Below are 19,636 nucleotides of genomic sequence, written 5' to 3'. Positions count from 1 at the left end.
AGTCTGTTTTCTGCTTCTCATGCCTACTTTCACCTGAAAAAAAAAATTTTTTTTTTTCGGTTTTGCTTCCTTGTCACTTTTGTGCTATAATGTCCCTAGGCCAGCCAGAGGGGATGAGGGTTTAAATAATGACAGTCCCTGCTCTGCTTGTCTGTCTTCTGTGAAAGAGCTCTGTGCTGTACCTTAACTGAGAAGTGAGGGAAAGAGTCCTTCAAACCAGGAGCCTTTTCTCTGCTCCTGTGGCCTGGAGCTCTTCTTGGGCTGTTAACCCCTTGAGCCCAACCATGAGTGAGTGTTCATGTAGCGGGGAGTCTCTCTCCTTCCAGACCACTTTTCTTGGTTCGGCGCCGATCATGACCATCCCCTGACACTTGGTCTCCACCCACCTCCCCTGAGAAAAGGCTTGCTTTATGTCTGTCCTGACCCAGATGAAGCCCCAAGCAGAGGCTGCCTTTCTACTATCTGCTCTTGATCTTTCCCCCAAAGGTTCCAACTCCAGTCTGCAAACAGCTGGACTGTAAAGATAGTGCCCTCCCTTGGTGTCCCTACCAGTGAAACTGGCAAATCACCTAATTGGGAGGATGCCAAGGTAGGACAGGAGAGATAGGGCCACAGATCAACACAGGGTGTTAGTGTCTGCCTACAGTAGGGAAGAGTACTGACATAGCATCTAACCAGGAGAAGGGACAGGAGTAAGAGGATGTGGAGCTCCAAGTGGGGATCAAGAAGACATTCTGAGTAGGCTGTAGATGAGAAGCAAGTTGTGTTTGAAGGAAGTTCTCTCCCAAGTCAAAGTGGAGGTGACCAGTCTCTTCTTCTTCTTGTTCTCTCTTTTTGGGGACCAAGATCAGTGTATATCCTCTTAGCAAGACATATATCCTCCATTCACCCATCTATCTGTCCCTCCATCCATCTCCCCCTCCATCCTTCCATCCACCTGTCCCTCCTCACTCCCACCTACCCATCCCCCAATCCATCTATCCATTTATCCCTCTATCCATCCACCCATCAAGTATGCATTAAGCACCAACCATATTCCAACTATATGGTTGGTGCTGGATGCTGTGGTTAGAGATGGTAAGAAAAGTTTTATACACACACACACACACACACACACTCACACACTCACATATAAAAGTTTCATATACAAGAGTTATTTACAAGTTATATATGAATATGTACACATTGATATATGCATATACATATGTATATGTGTGTATATATATATGTATACATGCATATATGTATATATGTATAAGTTATATCTATCACATACATGTATATATTTCCAGATATATCTATGTGGAAAGAGCATTGCTGAAGCCTTTAAACTGAAAGCTTGTTCCTTTGACCTGAAATGCAGTCACCCTTCCCAGCAGACATACTTGTGGGAGGACCAAGGGCTTCCTCTGGCCTTTCTGAGTCACATCCTGTTTTTGCCTCTTCATTGCCAGCCTCTCTGCATTCATACTCTCGTTAAGTACCTTAATTCATTGTGAACAGAAGTGCTGGAGGTAAAAAGGGATATTCCGTTGGGTGCTGGTCTGGGCCATGGCTGGGGCGGTGCTGTCCCGAGTGGTGTGTGCATGTGCATGAGACGGAATGTGGGTCAAAGAGTGTCAGCTGCTTGAATGCCGTCAGCTAGGAGTGGGTGGCTGGGAATCCCATGAATGTCTTGAGAAGAGAAATCTTCACATTATGAAGGACTCTCCACTTTGAATTATTCTTTTGGAAAAAAATAAAATAAACCAAGCTAACTCTAAGTGGCTGACATTGTCCTATAACAACGTCTCATTATGAGTTTGTATTCCAGAAGGGAGGTGGACTTGTCAGCAATTATTCTGCAGTGGTAGGAGCTCCTGAGAGGCGGGATCTGACAAGCACAGAGAGTGGGTTAGTCTTTCTCATAGAGCAAATGTGCCCCCAGGGCTCGAGGGCTAGGAGACCCAGTTCAGGGATTCCCTGTAGGACAGGAAGTAGGTTCTTGGTGATGGGAATGACCGCTTTCTGCTGTCAGGCAAGCCCCTGTATACCACAGGGCTCTGGAACAGGACACTGGCCACTGACATGCCTGCTTCCCCTAGGCCTGAGGCCTTAGCTAAGTCGGCAGTGTCCACGTCATCTAGGCACACTGCCGCCACATTTGAAACATTGCCTGTCCATTCCCCACCCTCTTCTTCCACAGGCCTTCGTGGCCCACATCCCTGTGACCGCTGTAAGGATGCAGGTTGCATGTGCTTAAGACAGGGATCTGCAGGCAAGGCCAGGACACGTGAACACCCACAGAAGTGGTCAGCTCTGCTTGACGTGCGGTGGCGGGAATGCCCCAGGCAGTTAGCGTGAGTTGCTAGAGGTCACGATGGAGCAAATGGTTTGAGGTCCTGCACTATGTCAGTTGCAGGGGGCAGTCCAGGCTACCCCAGCTCTTGTCTGGGGCTCTGCTTTGGGGGCACCCACCCCAAGACACGTGAGGCAAGAAATTGCAGGTGGAGAATAAGGTGTGTAGGTACCGGGAGTGTGAGGGCCAGCCTGGGGAGTGGTGAGAGGTAAGGCTGGGTGACAGTAGGGGTTCTTCCTGCAGACCAAGGATCTTATTTGATTCTCCTGGGAGTCCTGTGAGGTTGACACATTCTCCTATTTATATCCAGTGATTTTTGTTTTCCTGAAATATTTTTAGCAGAAATCTTGCTGCTTAGGTGTGCAGAGACTCATCCCCTTGACCCACTTTGGCTATTGGTTGTTTGTGCAACCAGGAGGGACCACACACCTGAACAGGGACGGACATCCCCTCCTCCCTAGCCCCGCCCCTTACACTCTCCTCCCTTTGTGCTCCTTGACCTCCCCTTGGAGGAGTGGGCTGACGAGAAGTACCAGGCTGCCTTCCTTCCTGCAGAGGGCTCTGGAGGGGCCCCTGAGAGGGTGGGTGCTGGTGTTCAGGCTCAGGCACATGAGGGTGTTCAGTTGCTGTGAGGACAGTGAGCCAGATCTGTCCCATCCGTGGATACCAGCATGATGCTGATGTTCTCCTCACTGTTGTCCCAGTGTCTCCCCAACACTCGTGCTCTTGGGAGTTCTGAGGTGTGTTCTGTGAGCCATCTCTCTGTAGCGGATGGCTCAGCAGAGGATATTTTCATATGTGCACAGTTGTGATCCCTAAGTCTATCCCTGGCTGGCGGTGATGTCGCTTCAGGGCAGGCTCTGTGGGCTCAGAATCTCCATTACCATAAGCTGCCAGTGTCACTTAGGCCGCTCTTTACCTGTCTGGGGACCAGAACTATCTTTCCAAGACAAAGATCTGACTTCTGGGCACAGATTCACCAATGGCGTCCTTCTCCCAAAGTCACCTGTGTTGTTACTCTATAGCATGACCCACAAGGCTCAACATGGCTATCCCTGCCTCCCTCTTGATCCCACTTCCTCTCTGCGCTACACCTGGATGCAGACATTTGGTATTGGATTCAGTCCCTCTAACCCAGGACTTGGCCAGTTGTGGTCCCTGGGCTGGATCTAGTTCATTGCCTATTTTTTTAAATCGAATTTTATCTAAGTCTTTATTTTTAATAAAGATTTATTGGCATATCCCTTGTTTCTGTGTTGTCTGTGGCTGCTTTCCTGCTATAACAGCAAAATTGAGCCCCGTGTAAGAGACTGGAAGGTCCATAAAGCCTAAAATTTTTCATAGATACATTTTTCATAGCCTAAAATTTCAAAGTCTAAAATATTTCATAGATAGTGCTGCTAGATCCTGCCCTATCTGACCCCGCTCCTTTGTACCTTTGGGCCTTGGCCTAATGCTGCCTCTCTGTAATGCTGCCCCATCCTTTATCCTAGGAATCCTTTGAGACGAAGCTTTCTGCCCATCCTTCCCCTATCCTGTGTTATCTGAGCAGGACGTCCCCTTGCATTCTTGCACAAAGCCCGTGTATAAGTCTGAACCATGGTGCTGATCGTGCTGGTTCTCCTAGTGTTGTACAGATCTACTGCCCACTCTAGTTCCTGAAGCAGAGCTAGCTCTTATTCTACTTAGGACTCCATTGCCTGGCCTGGTTTTTGAATGAAGCTAGAAGACTGTGGTCTACATACTGGGCACTGCTTATTAGTGTTGTTCCCCTGGATTACCCAGACCCTCTGCTGGTTTCTCCCAATTCTGAAAATGCATCAGTGGAAAGGGTTTCACTGCTTTTGTGTTTGCAGATCTCCAACCTCTACCTGTATGATAGCGTCCTGATGTTGGCCAATGCCTTCCACCGGAAGCTGGAGGACCGGAAGTGGCACAGCATGGCAAGCCTGAATTGTATACGCAAGTCCACCAAGCCATGGAATGGAGGGAGGTCCATGCTGGACACAATAAAAAAGGTGCGTGTAAGGGGACACCCACTGGACGAAGGCTGAAGACAGACCCTTCCTTGTGCATAGACACTCCCCCACCCCCTTGAGCAAGTGCTCTGAAGCTTAGCTTTCTGCGTGGTTGCTCCTGCGGGCCCCTCTCAGGCCTCTCTCTGTGCCACCTCTTCCTTTCCCAGCATTAAATGCTGGTGAACTGGGCTTCATGGATATATTATTATTATTATTTGTGTTTTTCTACAAGGAGATTGGACTTAGAGAGGTTAAGTAACTTGCTTGAGGTTACAAGTAAGCAAACAATGGAGGCAACTGCCCAGCTTATGTGTGCCAGATGGCCACTGTTCCTAAGACAGGCTGTCTCAGTCAACAGTGTGTATGCTGATCACCAAGACCTTAGCTTGTGTGTGTGTGTGTGTGTGTGTGTGTGTGCACATACACATCTGTGTGTGTGCACATGTATTCCGTGTTCATGATGTATTGTACACACTGAGGCACGACACCGAGTTGGAGGGCTGGGTTTGGAGTGAATTGGGTAATCACAGACTTGTTATAGTGAGTTGGCTTCCTGAGGCTTCAGAAGAGCATTTAGGGACATCTACGGTGCTAGGAGTTGTAGGCACAGTAAATGGTGCTTGGTGGCATTAGCACTGAGCGTATTCTGTGTTGGTTGAATTTACTGCAGCCTGAATTTACTGCAGAGCTGGGGTGCCTCTCTGGCCAGCTCAGACTCTGGGACTCCCCTGGCTCATAGTGTATGGGAGATCAAGGCTGGATGACACCCCCACCCTAGGCTTGAAGAGAGAGGGAACTCGCCACAGCCTCCCTCAACCTCTCTGCCACCTGCTCCTACAGAGCCCAGTGCATGGCCAGAGAGAAGGGCAGGACTTCCACACCCACCATATCCCATCTGTGCTGGACACCGTGATTCATACACATTGCATCCTTCAAACCTTGCAGGCTCTGTGATGCAGAACTTATTAACTCCAGGCTGGAGATGATGGGAGATGGCTTGCCCAAGGTGGCACAGGCAGCAAAGCCAGGACTTGAGCTATTATTGGCCTGCAGGGCACAGGCATGCTGCCCTGTAACTTACTACCGTGTGTCTGATATGGCTCCGTTGACCTTTGGCCCCCCCCTTTGGCTCAGGCTAAGGTGACTCCTGGTGCAGATTGCAAGGGAAGACTAAGCTCTAGGAGGGTGGAAACAAAGCTGTCATTCTTTGATCTCATGGCTAGCATGATACATAGGAAGGAGCAAGTGCTTTTATCATATTGCCAGGATGAATATCAAGTGCGAGCCTTCAAAATTTCCCATGAGCAGAGGTCTGGGAAGCGTTGATCTTACTCTGGGGCTGTAGGATTGCTAGCAGCCTTGTCCTCATTACAGCCGTCCAGTGCTTCCTCAAGACCTTGATCATCCCATTCGTAGGGACTACCTTTTTCTCCTTCTTTGTCATTGGGATTCCATCCTATATTTTCCTCAATGAGCTTTCCTTCTCTTCTGCAGGGCCACATCACTGGTCTCACAGGGGTGATGGAGTTTCGGGAGGACAGTTCGAATCCCTATGTCCAGTTTGAAATCCTCGGCACAACCTACAGTGAGACCTTTGGCAAAGACATGCGTAAGGTAAGTCTTAGGGCCCCCACCTGCCTCTTTTCCTGCAGTGGTGCCCCTGGCTCTGTGTTATGAGCAGGTGTTAACCACCACCAATGTCCCCTCTTCCTGTCTCTCTCTGACAATGCTGCCCTTTATGTTGGTGTTTATGGGGCACAGTGTGGAGAAGGCTCAGAGAGTATTTCAATCAGGAAGCTCTACTAATTCAGTTTCTGAGCACAGCAGGGTCCCTGGCACCACCTGGTCCTGCTGCTTGGCCCTGGGCAGCCAACCAAGCAGGCCTAGGCTGAGGCTGGAAGGGGTGTAGTGTTTTTCCAGAGTGGCTGAGATCAGCCCAGCTGTGGGACAGGTGTAACTGTGGCTGAGGCAGGAGTCTGAGGTTACAGCCAGTGTCCCCTAGATCTAAGAGCGAGACAAAGCCATGAACAGAAAAATGAACCACAAGGAGGGTGAGAAGCAGGGAAGGATGGAGCCCAGTCCTGCATAGCTCAGGGTGGGTTTGGGCTGTTTTATTTGGTGTTCATGAGAGTGGCAGACCTGGGGTCTCTTTCCAGTAATACTTTGCCTCTTCCTCTCTCTTCTTATGAAGGATTTTCAGGACTAAAGACTTGGGGGTGGAGGAGGCAGCCTTTGCCCAGAGTTGGAACCCTCAGAGTTAAAGGGAGGCTTATGAAGTCAAGACTAGTAGGTATTGGGACCGGGAGGTCAATGTAGCAAGCAAGGTATTGGAACAGTTATCCAAGAACCCCAGATGTGGTCATTTAGAGCCTGTGTGGAATGGATGATGGGGTTGCAAGGCTCGGCCATGCAGCTGGCTTAGATGTATTCCTAGGAATGACCCACACAGAAGGCGCATGTGTTTGTTGGGCCATTAACTGATTGCCATACACTTAGGCATGGGATCATATTATCACACACAGACACACTCACACACATGCATTTCTATACAATTTAAAGGAGGGCATCTCTACTAATCAGTGCCCAAAAGAAGAAGGACATAGTGAACTCTTACTGGGGCAGGATAAACCTTTAACAAAGAAGCCTCTAGCCTGGCTTTGGGCATTGGTTGGGCAGTGGAGAGGCAGGAAATGCTAACACGCTCTTGAGAGATTGTGAATCTGGGTGACGGCCTTCTTTGGCTGTACTCTTTGAGGAGCAGGTAGAAGGAAGCATGTGTGGAGTGGCCGAGGGTATGAGGGCTGGAGAATGTGCTGGGGGTGGTCATTGGTTATCACATGGGAAGAGGACCAGTTTCCCACAGAGGGAATGGGATGGCCGGGGGTCCATGTGGGATGTGGGAGTTGGGGAGCTTCAGCTCATTTTAGGACAGAAGGTGGAGTCACTGGTTGGTCCTATAAATAATAGGAGGTTGAATAATTGGTTGTGATGCCATACCAGGTTGGGTGACGTTTTGGAGGTTTGTTTGTGGCATCGTAAAGGGTGTTGGTCACAATGGTGTAATACCCCGGAGGGCCAGGGTGGGATGTGCAATGTCAAGGGCATCAGGGAGCCCTCATGATGTCTCTTAGGGATGCCCAAAGCTGGGAGGTTTGATGGGGGACCAGGAATGGGTGGTCAGCATTGGTCTTTGTTATTCAGGACCACAACAGAAATCAGCTCCTGTTGGGACTCCCACCTGGTAAGGAGCAATGAGAATCAGGAAACCACTTTAGTCACCCTGATACCAAAGGGGCTTGCAGAGTGTAGCTACCTGCCGAGGTGACTAGTCACATTTGCCACTGTGCTTGCTTTCATCCCCCAGTGATCCTCAGAGGCTAGAGACACTCAGGCCCTGCCTGCTGGCTCCCTTGCTGCCCCCAACCCCCTTCTTTCAGCTCAGCTCCAACAACAATGTCCCACAGTAGGTGAGAATGTTGTCGGTGGGGGTCCCTGCCTGCTAGGGGGCCCCACTGACCACTCCAGATGCCTGAGAGGGCAAGAGGCACTGTGTCCTCCACTTCCTGTTTCAGGTGTCTGGGCCTTCCCTGTTGCCATGGCAACACTCTTCCAATACCCCGACTCCAATGGGAGCTGGAATCTCTCAGTGTAAGGAGCTTCGGAGAGCAGGAGGCCTGAATGTAATTGAGTTGGAAGGGAAGCTGATTTTCAAGTGGGCTTTATTTTAAAGCGTATCCTTTTGTCATTTTAAAATCTGACCTTAATAACTGCATATCCCAGTTGTTATCTGTCTGCCTGGCAGCTTATCTCTGTTAAGGAGAAGTTATCTGGAAAGCAGGGAATGGGATTTACCATAGCAAATGTTTGTTATTCAGGCCCATGGTGCATTCGAGCAAGGTCTGGGAGGCTTCGGGATAAAGCCAGGTGAGGGAATTGGGACGCAATGTCACAGGTCTAGGGCGACCTTTGAAAGCAGGGCTGAGCTATGCGTCCCCGGTGGATGATGGGGCTGGGAAGGATAGGGCTGGGAAATTGGGGTGACCTAAAAGTAAAGTTTAGGGTGGGCACCTGACTTGAGGGCAGGGTTAGGGTGCTGAAGCACACCAGGGCAGTGCAAAGATCATTCATGCTAAGGAGGCAGGGGCACCTGTGATGACTGTTCTCCCATCGGATCTCTCTGGCCACACCCAGTTCCGAATGGTGAAAGGAGCTGACTGGGCAGGTTGCTAGATACTGTTATGCTGGAGCAGGGTCAGGAGTTCTCTGCAGAGATGATCTAGGTCTTGATATATGTGCGTATCCTAATCTCTATTATATATATATAACACACACACACATATAATATAACTTCTGTATATTATATAGTATGTGGCCTCATCTTTTCTATATGTAGATGTATATATGTATATATATATATGTCTATGTAGATATAAGTTTACATATGTATATATAAGATTAAAAACAAGTACAGCAAACAAACACAGGCACAACAAAACAAAAAGCAAGTGGCTTCTTTAAGATTTAAACCAAGAGCAATTGTTTCAATTAGGGAGCAAATGGATGTTTTCTTAAAGTAAATACTCTGGGGGGAATCGCAGGGAGGGTGAGTCACCCAGACGCTTTAGATGAAGTGGCATCAAGAGACAGTGGATTACTCAGCCCCTTCAGAGGGTGGAAGGAATAGGTGATTGCCTTGCGCTGCAGGGTGCGGGACAAATGCTAATTCAATTATCTCATCCAGGAAGTGCGTTCTTGTTGAGGGAGTGCTGGATGGCAAGATCAAAGGTCTATGTCACCAGCCGGCTGTGTAACTCCAGGCAAAATATCAATCATCTCTGTGTTCTGCTTGGAGCTGCCTGGCACGGGTGGTCACCGAGCAGCCTCACGGGGGAGCAGGCTTTGCTGCATAGTCACGTCCAGCTCCCACAGGACTTGGCCTGCCATTTGTCCCAGAGGTGTGTGCTTGTTACCGTCAGAGCTCCACCAATTCCTTCTCGGTTTTCTCTGTGCTCAGACAGAAATCTGTGAAGGGGAGTCCCATGGCCTTACCCAGGCAAATGTCCTTAGCGGATAACATGAGCTGGGGTGGCATGGTTGGAAGCCCCCTGGATGGGGGTTTCCAAAGATGGGGGCATGGAAAGCTGTTTCGCTGTGGACAGAAGGAAGCCCAGCAGGAGCTGTGGAGCTGCTACTTGTGAACAATGGTGCCTTCCAAGTCTGTTGCCTCACCGACTGGGGGATTTTGTGTCGTTCCTGCCTCTCCTGAGATTTTGCAGCCACTTCCCTTCCCCGAACCTTCATCTTCTCAGACGGGAGGTGCAGATACCGTGAGCCTCCTGGTTGAATCAAGGGCTCCGTCGGTATGATGACCCCGATGCCACTCTTGGCAGTGAGTGCTGTCCTGGGTGGTGCGCCATCAGCTTCTGCCAGGCAGAGCTCTACCCCTTCTCCCGAGCTGTCTACTCCGGACTGTGTAAAAGCAGAGACGTGCACGCAGGCTTAGAATGAGACCTTCCATCTTGAAGTGCCCTGGACCCCACTGCCGAAGCCTGAGGCCAGAGACAGGAGGGAGGAGGCTCTGTGTGCCCGTGCAGTGCCCTCTCCCCTTCATGCATGGGAGCAGGTAGCCACTCTTTATAAAGACCCAGTGGGAGAGTGTGCTGGGAACACGGCCTCTGATGAAATTTTGTTTTTAGAACTGTTTTGTTTTGATTCAAGGAAGAAGGAAAACATGGTTGTCATTTTGTTTTCTTTCTTTCTTTTTTTCTTTTTTTTTTTTTTTTTTCCTTTCCCACAAGCATGAGTTGCCTGGCGTATAACACCTGCTACAGCCCTGCAGAAACATTTTTCCATGGCATGATTACTGAGGATATCTGCCCTTTTCCACCCCAGTGATACTGATGTGGGAGACTCTTTCTCTTCTACCAATGAAGAGTGCCTGTTACACTGACACCCTGGGGAGACAGCCAGCTGCCCGCAAGCCCTTTGAACCTCATTTCCCATGGGCGCCATCCACCTGATTTACTGGCTTAGTGGAGGGTGGCCTGTCTCCTTGGTCAGGATTGGGGGGCGGGGAGTGGTGGGAAGCATCGGGAAAGCCCATGAATTTGCTCTATATGTTGGCATTCTAGGGCAAAGACCACTTTGGTGTGGTGAGAGAACAGGACGGTTTCTGCTCCTTGTGATAGAGTAGAATCCAGTTCAAACCAAGAGACTGAGGAAGAATTTAGTTTGGGGTTTTCAGGCTTTTCTTTAGTCCTAGAAAATCTGTTCCAGCGGAATCTTATTGGAACCCAGACACCATTAAACAGTTGTAGAAGCCGACATGCAGTGGTTGCGATAGATGAGAAATTGGGGTCTAGGGTCCTGAGTCTCCCTGCACCATCTCCCCCATCCCAGTATCTCTGTGGTCTTCTGAGCAGCTCCACATGGGAAACTGAGGCTCAGAGATTGGATTGACTCAGTTATGCAGCACCAACAAGCATGTATCTGTGCCTGGGCTGGAAGGCAGATTTCCTGAGGGTGATGTGTGGAGCCTGGAGCCTTCTTTCTGAGCTCAGGACCATGCAGTTCCAGGACGCCTAACTCCAGGCAGCCCCCTTTCCACCCCATCCTCCTGTCACCCCACTCTGTCTGCCCCCACAGAGCCAGCAGTAGGGCCTCAGAGCCCATTCTTGTTGGAGCCTGCTGAAGTCCCACCATGGCCCTTGGCTCGGCCTCCCCATTCCAGCCACAACCCAAGAAGTGGGAGGGCTTCATTCTCCTTTAACCAGTTTAAGATGCTTCTTTTGTCTTCTCTGTCAATTTCCATTCTTCATGAAAGCTGGCTTTGGACAGGAATCAAATGCCCTCCTTGATGTCATGTCCCTGGGAAGGGCTTGTGGTTGCTGATAATTCATAGAGTAATAATTGCTCATCATGTAGTGATTGCCATGCCATAGGACCCCGGCCCTCCCGGGCTTGAAAGTACATCATTAACATTCTGGCCCAGGTCTGCTACACTGTGTTACAAATCTTCCCGCATTCTCAGGGTTCAGAAGTTATAAGCTGTGAGGCCAGGTGGAAAAGGCACCAGCCCGCAAGACAAGATAGCCCTGGTGATGAAGTAGGGGCTGCCACTTAGAGACCCTTTACCTGGGGTCTCCAGCAGCTGGTGCCTGGAGCTGAACGGTGGATTTTGCATTGAAGAAGGGGAGGTGGGCAGTGGTGGGGCTGGGAGAATCCAGTGCTAGTATTGTGCAGTGTCTCTATTAAGCAGCTCTGATAGAGGCTCCCAGCTGTGCACAGTGAGTCACGGAAGAGAAATAAACTTCAGTCTCTTCGTGGATTAGCATTCTTGCAGCATATTTCCCAAGTAAAATGTCAACCGTTCCGAACCTTTGTGCAGAACCGCGTTTGATAGAGCCGAGAACCAAAACAAACCCTGCTGCTTCCTCTGAGTAAAGGGATAAGGAAAAGATACAATTAAGTGTTTCATTTTAAGTATGTTTATCACTTCATTTTGAAGATAGCATCAATACATGCTCATTTAGAATAGAAACATTAGAAAATATAGATAAATGAAAAGAAGAATATAAAAGTCAGCCATAATCTCTGAACCAAGGAATAAATACTCTTAGCATTTCTGGTGCATTTACCTTCTTTCTTTATTTTTCTTTCTTTTTTTCCCTTGCCCTGTACATGAAGGTAGAGAAAGTGATATGTTTATTTATCAAATTGCTACTTATTGTGCATACATTTTTATATCCTGACTTTCCACTTAATGCTGTACTGGGAGCATTTTTCCTTCTTTTATTCTTTACTCTTATTTTTAATGGAAATACATTACTCAGTTTACAGGAAGCCATCACTTAGTTTATCTTCCTATATGATGAATGTTTCGGCATTTATACCATATTATGATGGAATAATGTAGTAATGAACATCCAAAATAAATGCAATTTTATTACTTCTATATTTATTTCCTTCTATTTTTTTTAAGAAGTGAATTACCAAACCGAGGATAATAATTTTTTACAGTTCTTTATATTGTTGATACCCGTTTTTCAAATTGATTATAGAAAGATAAAATAATTTGCATATCCACCAGTAGTATATGGAAGTCTCTGTTACATCCTGTGCTTAAAACATTGAGTGGCATATTAAACATTTTTGCTACTTTGGTAGCAGTATGGAAACATAATGTTGAAAATTTTGCATTTCTTATGGGATTGTGCATTTAAAAATGTAGTCATTGGTCAGTTATATTTCACATTTTGTAAATTACATCTCAGGTCCTTTCCTCTTTTATATCGGGGATGAAGTTTTTCTTATCACCTCCTATAACCTGTCTTTCAAAAGGTAATTGATAGTTATTTGTGTCAGATATTTTGTTCCCATAAATTGTTTGCCTTTGAAGAAACTAATTTCACACAGAGACGTTTAACAATTTAGTATTTGTATTTTTTTTTTAAGAAAGTCATACCCAGTTCACAAAGTAGATACTATTCATCCATACTTTCTTCTAGTATTTTTATGGTTTGATTTTATTTCACTATTATCTGCCATCTTCTTGGGATTGATCTGGGATGAACTGTGACGTGATGACCTAGTTTTTACATTTTTCAGTATTGGTTTCTACTATCCAGGAATCTTCCCTTTCGCTGTTGGCTTGAACATCACTTCTACCCTATGCCCTGCTAAATTTTCCATATCTGCCATTGATTTTTAAAACATTCTTAGACTCTTTTCTCCCCTTTTTTCCCCTCTCAGCTGAAATTTGATCAGTCTTTGTACACTTTTAAAAGGTACTCATCTGCAAGTAACAGAATGTTCATCTTGAGTGGATTAAACAATAAAGAAGTCTTATTATCTCACATAAAAAGAACCCTGGAGCTAGGGTGGCTCCAGAGTTGGCCAAGGCAGAATTCTGTGCCCAGATCAAAGGCTTGGGTGTTTTTCATCTTCCTACTTGGCTATCCTCAGGGCGTAGTCCGAGCTCTCTTCTAATTTCAGGATGGCTGTGGTGGTTCTAGCCATCATACCCAGAAAGACAGTAGCAAGTGGGAGAAGAAGGTCATCTCTTTCTGTGTGTTGCTTCCTTTTTATAAATGAGGAGAACTTTCCCGGGAGTTGAGCCTGGCTGCTCCTTTTTCAGGGGAGATGCTTTTGCTTTTTTGTTGTGACAGTTGAGGTTTTCCACCTACATGCATGTGACATTGACCTATAGTTTCCCTCTCAGATGCTTGTATTCAACTTGTATGAGGCTTGTACTCCCTGCTTAACATGGATAGAGAATCCCTCATTCTTTTGTACTTGTAGGGACAGAGCTCTTGAAAGTTGGAAAGAATTTAACTTGTAAAATTACCTGGGCTGGTTGTCGGTCTTGGAGCTATTACTTTGATATCTTGGAAATTCTCTTTCCTGGTTTCTACATTTCCTTGAGTAATTTTTCGTAATCTACTTTATAGAAAATCTCGTATAACCCTGGCATTTTCAAATTCATGACTAAAGCTCTGTCTCGTTTTTGCAAATTTTCAAAGTATCTGTCCGTTGAAATATTTCTCTTTTCATTGCTACTGTTGTGTATTTGTGTTCTCTCCCTTTATTGCTTGATTAGACTAGACAGAGGTTTTTTTTTTATTGATCTTTTTCAAAGAACTAGGTCTAATTTGCTTAATCAATTTTGTTGTATTTTATGTTTCTCTAATTAATTGATTTGTTTTTCTTCCTATCTCCCTGCTGCCTAGTGTTTGTTTTATTGTTAATTTTTAAACTTATTATAGGAGGCATCAGATAATTTATTCTTTCCCATTTTGGAATGCTCTCTATTTTATTCTGAATATAGTTGCTGCTGAATCTTCGTGGTTTTTCTAATGTAAACTGACATGTAACACTCGTATAGAAAAGTGCCTAAACCATCAGTAAATCCCAGTGTATTTTCTTTTTTTTTTTTTTTTTTTTTAAGATTTTATTTATTTACTTGACAGACAGGGATCACAAGCAGGCAGAAAGGCAGGAAGAGAGAGAGGAGGAAGCCGACTTCCTGCTGAACAGAGAGCCCAATGCAGGGCTCCATCCCTGGACGCCTGGATCATGACCTGAGCCAAAGGCAGAGGCTTTAACCCACTGAGCCACCCAGGCGCCCATCACAGTGTATTTTTTCAAAAAGTGAGCCCACCCATGCAAATCTACACCCACATCCAGAAATAAGACATCATCAGTGACTCCAGGGGTCACCGTGTGTCCTCTTCTGTTCACAACTCCCACCAGCAGAAACACTGTGGACTTCTAATGCATGCACTACATACACTGTTGTATCTGCTTTCTTTTGCTCAACATCATGTTTGTGAGATTCATGATTACTGTTGTATGTTTAGTTCATTCATTCTTACTGTGTTTTAAAATGTAGGTTTTATTATTCCGGATGGTGAGGACAGCAGATCCAGAGAGATGCCTACCACTGAAAAGACAGTTTCTTATAGTTCCCAAGAGTTGGGCGCATGTCCCACACACCACACGGGGCTGCAAAGAGAAGCACCAGGGTAAGTCAGGTCCCAGAGCAGGCAGGAGAAAGAACTTTTATTGTGGTTTTTGCAGGAACAAATAGGTGAGGCAGAGGAAGCAGGCTCAGGATTGGGTAGTTTGAACTGACACAATGTCAGTGGGCTCTGGGGTGTAGGGGCTGCTCCTGGCTGTCTGCTATCTCCCCCAAGGATGCAGGCAGAGGAATAGTAGCTCAGAGTGGAAGAGCTCTGTAAAGCAGGTGGTTGGGGGTGGGTGGCAGGCTCTGGATTGGTTAGTTTGCATATGAAAGGCACGCCTGCGGGAGAGTCATTTACTGTCCCTGGGAATTGGCCAGCCCTGGGAGGAACAGTCTCTCTTAAAGGATTAGCAAGACCCTAGGTGGCAAAGCTTCAGAAATACAGAAACTAAAAAGACATGATTAATATATGTTGATGTATAATATGCCTCCTACGACTATTTCACGCTTGGTTTAGGTATGCTGCTGTTGAGGGCACTGGAGCTGTTTGCAGATTTTGTCTCTCACCAATAATATGGCTATAAACATTCTTAGATACATCTTTCAGGGGAACATATATATGTCTTTCTGTTGGGTCTATCCCTGAGAGTGGAATTACTAGGTCAGAAGGCATGCGTACGATTAACAGATCCTGCAAACACTTATCTAAAGAGCTCATTAGCAGTTTTATTCCTGGGGGTGGTTCCTAAAAGCTGTGGTTGTGCTTCACTGACCCTCCGCGAACTAACACCGGTTGTTAGTCTTTTACACACTGGCCGTTCTGGTGGGTGGGTAATGGTTTCTCACTGTGGTGGTTTCATTTCCATGATGATTAATGATGTGGAGCTCCTTTTCGTGTGTTTCTTGGTCATTTGGAGATCTTTGTGAGGTGCCCGTCCAAGTCTTCATGCCTAAAAAAAAAAAAAAAAAAAAATTGGCTTTTGGCCTTTTCTTAGTAATTTGTAGGTGAACCAGATACATGTTCTCCACAAATATATATATATATAGGCATTGTTCTCACACGCTGTGCCTTATATCTTTCCTGCTCTTAATGACATCTTTTAATGAACAGAAATGCTGAATTTTAATGTAGTTCAATTTATACAATTTACCACTTTTTAAAAAATCTATTTGTTTACTACATTTGGTGTGCTGTTTAAAAAAAGTGTGTACCTTTTTAAGAATGCGAAGCTGTCATCCTATGTATTCTTCTAAATGTTTTCTTGTTTTACACTCCTCATTTGTGTCTGCATTACATCTGGAAGTGATCTCTATGTAATGTGTGTTCGGAGGCAAGATGCATTAAAAAAATACAGGTATTTGATTGACCCAATACAATTTATTGAAAGAATAAACTTTTTTCCCTACTGCTTTATCATACTCCCTTTCTCAGAGGTCAGGTAACTGTATATTGTGGGTCTGGTTTTGGACATCCTCTTCCATTTCATTTGGCCATTTGTATGTGTACCAGTATCCTACCATTCTAACAATCAATGTTTTTTCTTTTTCTTTTTCTTTTTTGCTTTTGAGAGAGAGATAGCATGTAAGCAAGGGCGGGAAGGGGTAGAGGGGGCAGAGGGAGAGAGTCTTAAGCATGGCTCCATGCCCAGCACTGAGCCCCATGTGGGGCTCGATCCCATGATCCTGAGATCATGAGCTGAGCTGAAATCAAGAATTGGACATGGAACCGGCCAAGCCATCCAAGTGCCCCAACAATCATAGTTTTGTAATAGCTCTTGAGTGCTGATAGTGGAAGTCCTCTAGCTTTCTCCTTTTTTTCAAGATAGACTTGATTATTCTTGGCCCTTTGCATTTCCCCATACATTCTAAAATTCGATTTTTATTTTCTGCAAAGAAACCCTGAAATTTTGATGGAGATTGCATGTACTTCAGATCAATTTAGGGAGAATTAACATCTTACCAACATTGAGTGTGTGAACCTACTCTGCCCCTCAATTTATTTAGATCTTCTTCAGTTGCTCACAGGAAATTTTGTGGTTTTTACTTAGAGATCTTGAATAACTTTTGTTTGATTTTTTCCTCCATATGTTAATATTTGTGATTATATTATAGATAGTATATATTCAAAATATTTTTTACTTGTTTGTTGGATGTATATAGAACTATTATTGGTTTTGCATATTAAACTTGCTTTTAGTGAACTATTTGCTGATTTATTCTAATAGTTCACCTGTAGATTCTTAAGATTTTCTACATATATAGTCACATCATATGAAAAGTGGGAGTTTGATTTTTTTCTTTCCCATTTTTATGCCTTTTATTCCTTTCTCTTTCCTTATTGCACTACTTAGGGTCTTTAGTTCAAGTTGAATAAATGTAGTGATAGTGGGCATTCTTATCCTTTTCTTGATCTCAGAGGACAGCCTTTTTGTAATGCATAATGTTGCATTATATTTGCTACATATTTTTGGTATGCACTTGTTTTAAGATTGAGAAAATTCCTGAGTTTGTGCTTTGCTAACAGTTTTGTCAAAAAGGAGTATTAAGGGGCACCTGGGTGGCTCAGTGGGTTAAGCCTCTGCCTTCAGCTCAGGTCGTGATCCCAGGGTCCTGGGATTGAGCCCAGAGTCGGGCTCTCTGCTCAGCGGGGAGCCTGCTTCCCCCTCTCTCTCTCTGCCTGCTTCTTTGCCTGTTTGTGATCTCTGTCGAATAAATAAATAAAATCTTTAAAAAAAAAAGAGCATTAATTCAGTCAAAGGTTCTTTTGCAACTGTCAAGATAATTATATAATTTCTAGTTTAACTTTCTCCTATAAATGTGGTAAGTTACATTGACTGATTTTTTAATTTTTCCACTTTTTGAGGCCACTTATTTCTCTTCTCTGGATCAGTTCTACACCTTGCTGTTTTGATTCTTACTATTTTACAATATGTTCCAGTATTCATAAAGGTTGATACCTTCTGATTTCTCTTTCTTTTCAGAATATTCTTTATATTAAATTTTATTCTGAGATTAGCAATAATTCACCATCATTTGTAAGAAATAATAGAGAAAAATCCAGAGATCCAGGACAGCCTTTATTAAGTTTCTCCCAGTGGCGACACCTTGTAATACTTGTGTACAGTAACACATTGAAGATATTGATACTGATAGAGTTCATGAATCTGATTCAGTTTTAGATTTTCTCAATTTCTTTTGTACTTATGTCTGTGTGTGTTTGCTCTGGCATTATGATGTACATACATGACTTATCAGAGTCTACTCATGTCAACATTTTGTCACATCAAGTGACAAAATGAAATCTGATTTTCATTTAAATGGCTTTTCCCTTTTCACTTTTTTTTTCTTTTCTTCAGGATTTTATTTATTTATTTGACAAACAGATCACAAGTAGGCTCCTTCTTCACTTATAAATATCATTGTCTTGCTTCTTAGCTGGTGTTGTAATTTATCTTTTAATGATCAAATATGATTTATAAAACTCATGGGGAAGACAGTCTATTGTATATATTCCTATGACTGCTATTCTTTTTCTCTTCTTTCATTATTCTGTAATTCTAAATATTCTGAATTCTAAATTCTGTAATTCTAAATATTCTGTAATTCTAAAATAAACTTCCTTTGGCAATCTTTAAGGATCTGCTAGCCACACATCTTTTAGTTTCCCTTCATTGGATCATGTCTTTATTTCCCTCTTCGTCCTCAAAGGATAGTTTTGCCAGAAACATAATTTGTGGATGAGAATTCTTTTTTTCCCTCCCGAGAAGTGGGAAGTGGAGAAGTGTTGTGCCATTCTCTATTGGCCTCCATGGTTTCAGATGAGAAAGTCAATGTCATGTAAATTGTTTTTCTTCTGGATGGCTTTTCTCTGGATGCTTAAACAATTTTTTTTTTCATCTTTAGTTTTCAGAAGTTTTATTATGAAGCCTTTTGATGTAGATTTCTTTGAATTCATTCTGTTGGCAGTTTCTGTGTTCTTGAATTTATAGGTTTATGTCTTTCATGAAATTCAAGAAATTACTAACAATACTCTTCAGCCTCCATTCTTTCTTTTCTCCTTCCAGGATTCCAGTGGAATGAAGTTGAGGTCTTTTGTCCCTCAGGTCCCTAGCAGAGGTCCTATTCATCTCTTTTGCAGTCTGTTTTCTCTCTACCACGCATATTGAGGAAATTTCACTGCTCTGTTCTCCAGTTGCTGATTCTATTTCCTGTCATTTAAATTCAATGATTGATTACATTCAATGGGTTTTTAAATTTTTATTATATTTGTTTCAGTTCCATGATTTCTTTTTCATTCTATTTTGTATTCTCTTTGCTGAGCTTTTCTACTTTTTTTAAATTTGTTTCAGGAGAATTTGTAATTGCTTGTTGCAACATTTTTATGATGACATTTAAAATCCTTATCAAATAATTCTAACATCTCATCATCTTGGTCTTAGCATTAGTTGTTTTTTTCTCATCCAGTTTGTGATTTTCATGGTTCTTGGTATGATGGATAATTTTTTTATTATATTCTGAACATTGTGGTAATTATCTTAAAAGGCCATGTTCCATTTAAATCTTTTTTTTTTGCTAGGGAGTTCCCCTCTTCAGTTTTGGCACAAAAGTCTGTCCTACTTTTCTCTGCTATGCTTCCAATGACTACTTATTAAAGCACTTATCTGGTGCTTTTGGGGGAAAGTGAGTGGGTTTCTCTGGATGAGTCACCTGGTACCTCTTGTTGAAGGAAGGGAGTCTCTGGCCTATGAAGCTGAGGACCGCTTCTCAGGCTGGGCATTTGTGGTCAGATTGCCCTGCCTCTGGGGAATGGAGGGCACC

General features: G+C 44.4%; 1 protein-coding gene across 2 annotated transcripts in view; it reads left to right on the top strand.

Annotated features, from left to right (window-relative positions):
* GRID1 (glutamate ionotropic receptor delta type subunit 1) overlaps positions 1 to 19,636 on the top strand; it is a 691,195-nt gene that overhangs the window by 474,948 nt on the left and 196,611 nt on the right. For both annotated transcript variants that reach the window (XM_082717985.1, XM_082717986.1), the window contains exons 7-8: positions 4,195 to 4,356; positions 5,851 to 5,970. In XM_082717985.1, the coding sequence (XP_082574111.1) occupies positions 4,195 to 4,356; positions 5,851 to 5,970 (282 nt within the window). The remainder of the gene's footprint in view (positions 1 to 4,194; positions 4,357 to 5,850; positions 5,971 to 19,636) is intronic.

Source organism: Mustela nivalis (genome assembly GCF_964662115.1).
Source record: "Mustela nivalis genome assembly, chromosome: 2".
Classification (NCBI taxonomy): Eukaryota; Metazoa; Chordata; class Mammalia; order Carnivora; family Mustelidae; genus Mustela; species Mustela nivalis.
This window is presented reverse-complemented; position numbering and strand designations above follow the sequence as displayed.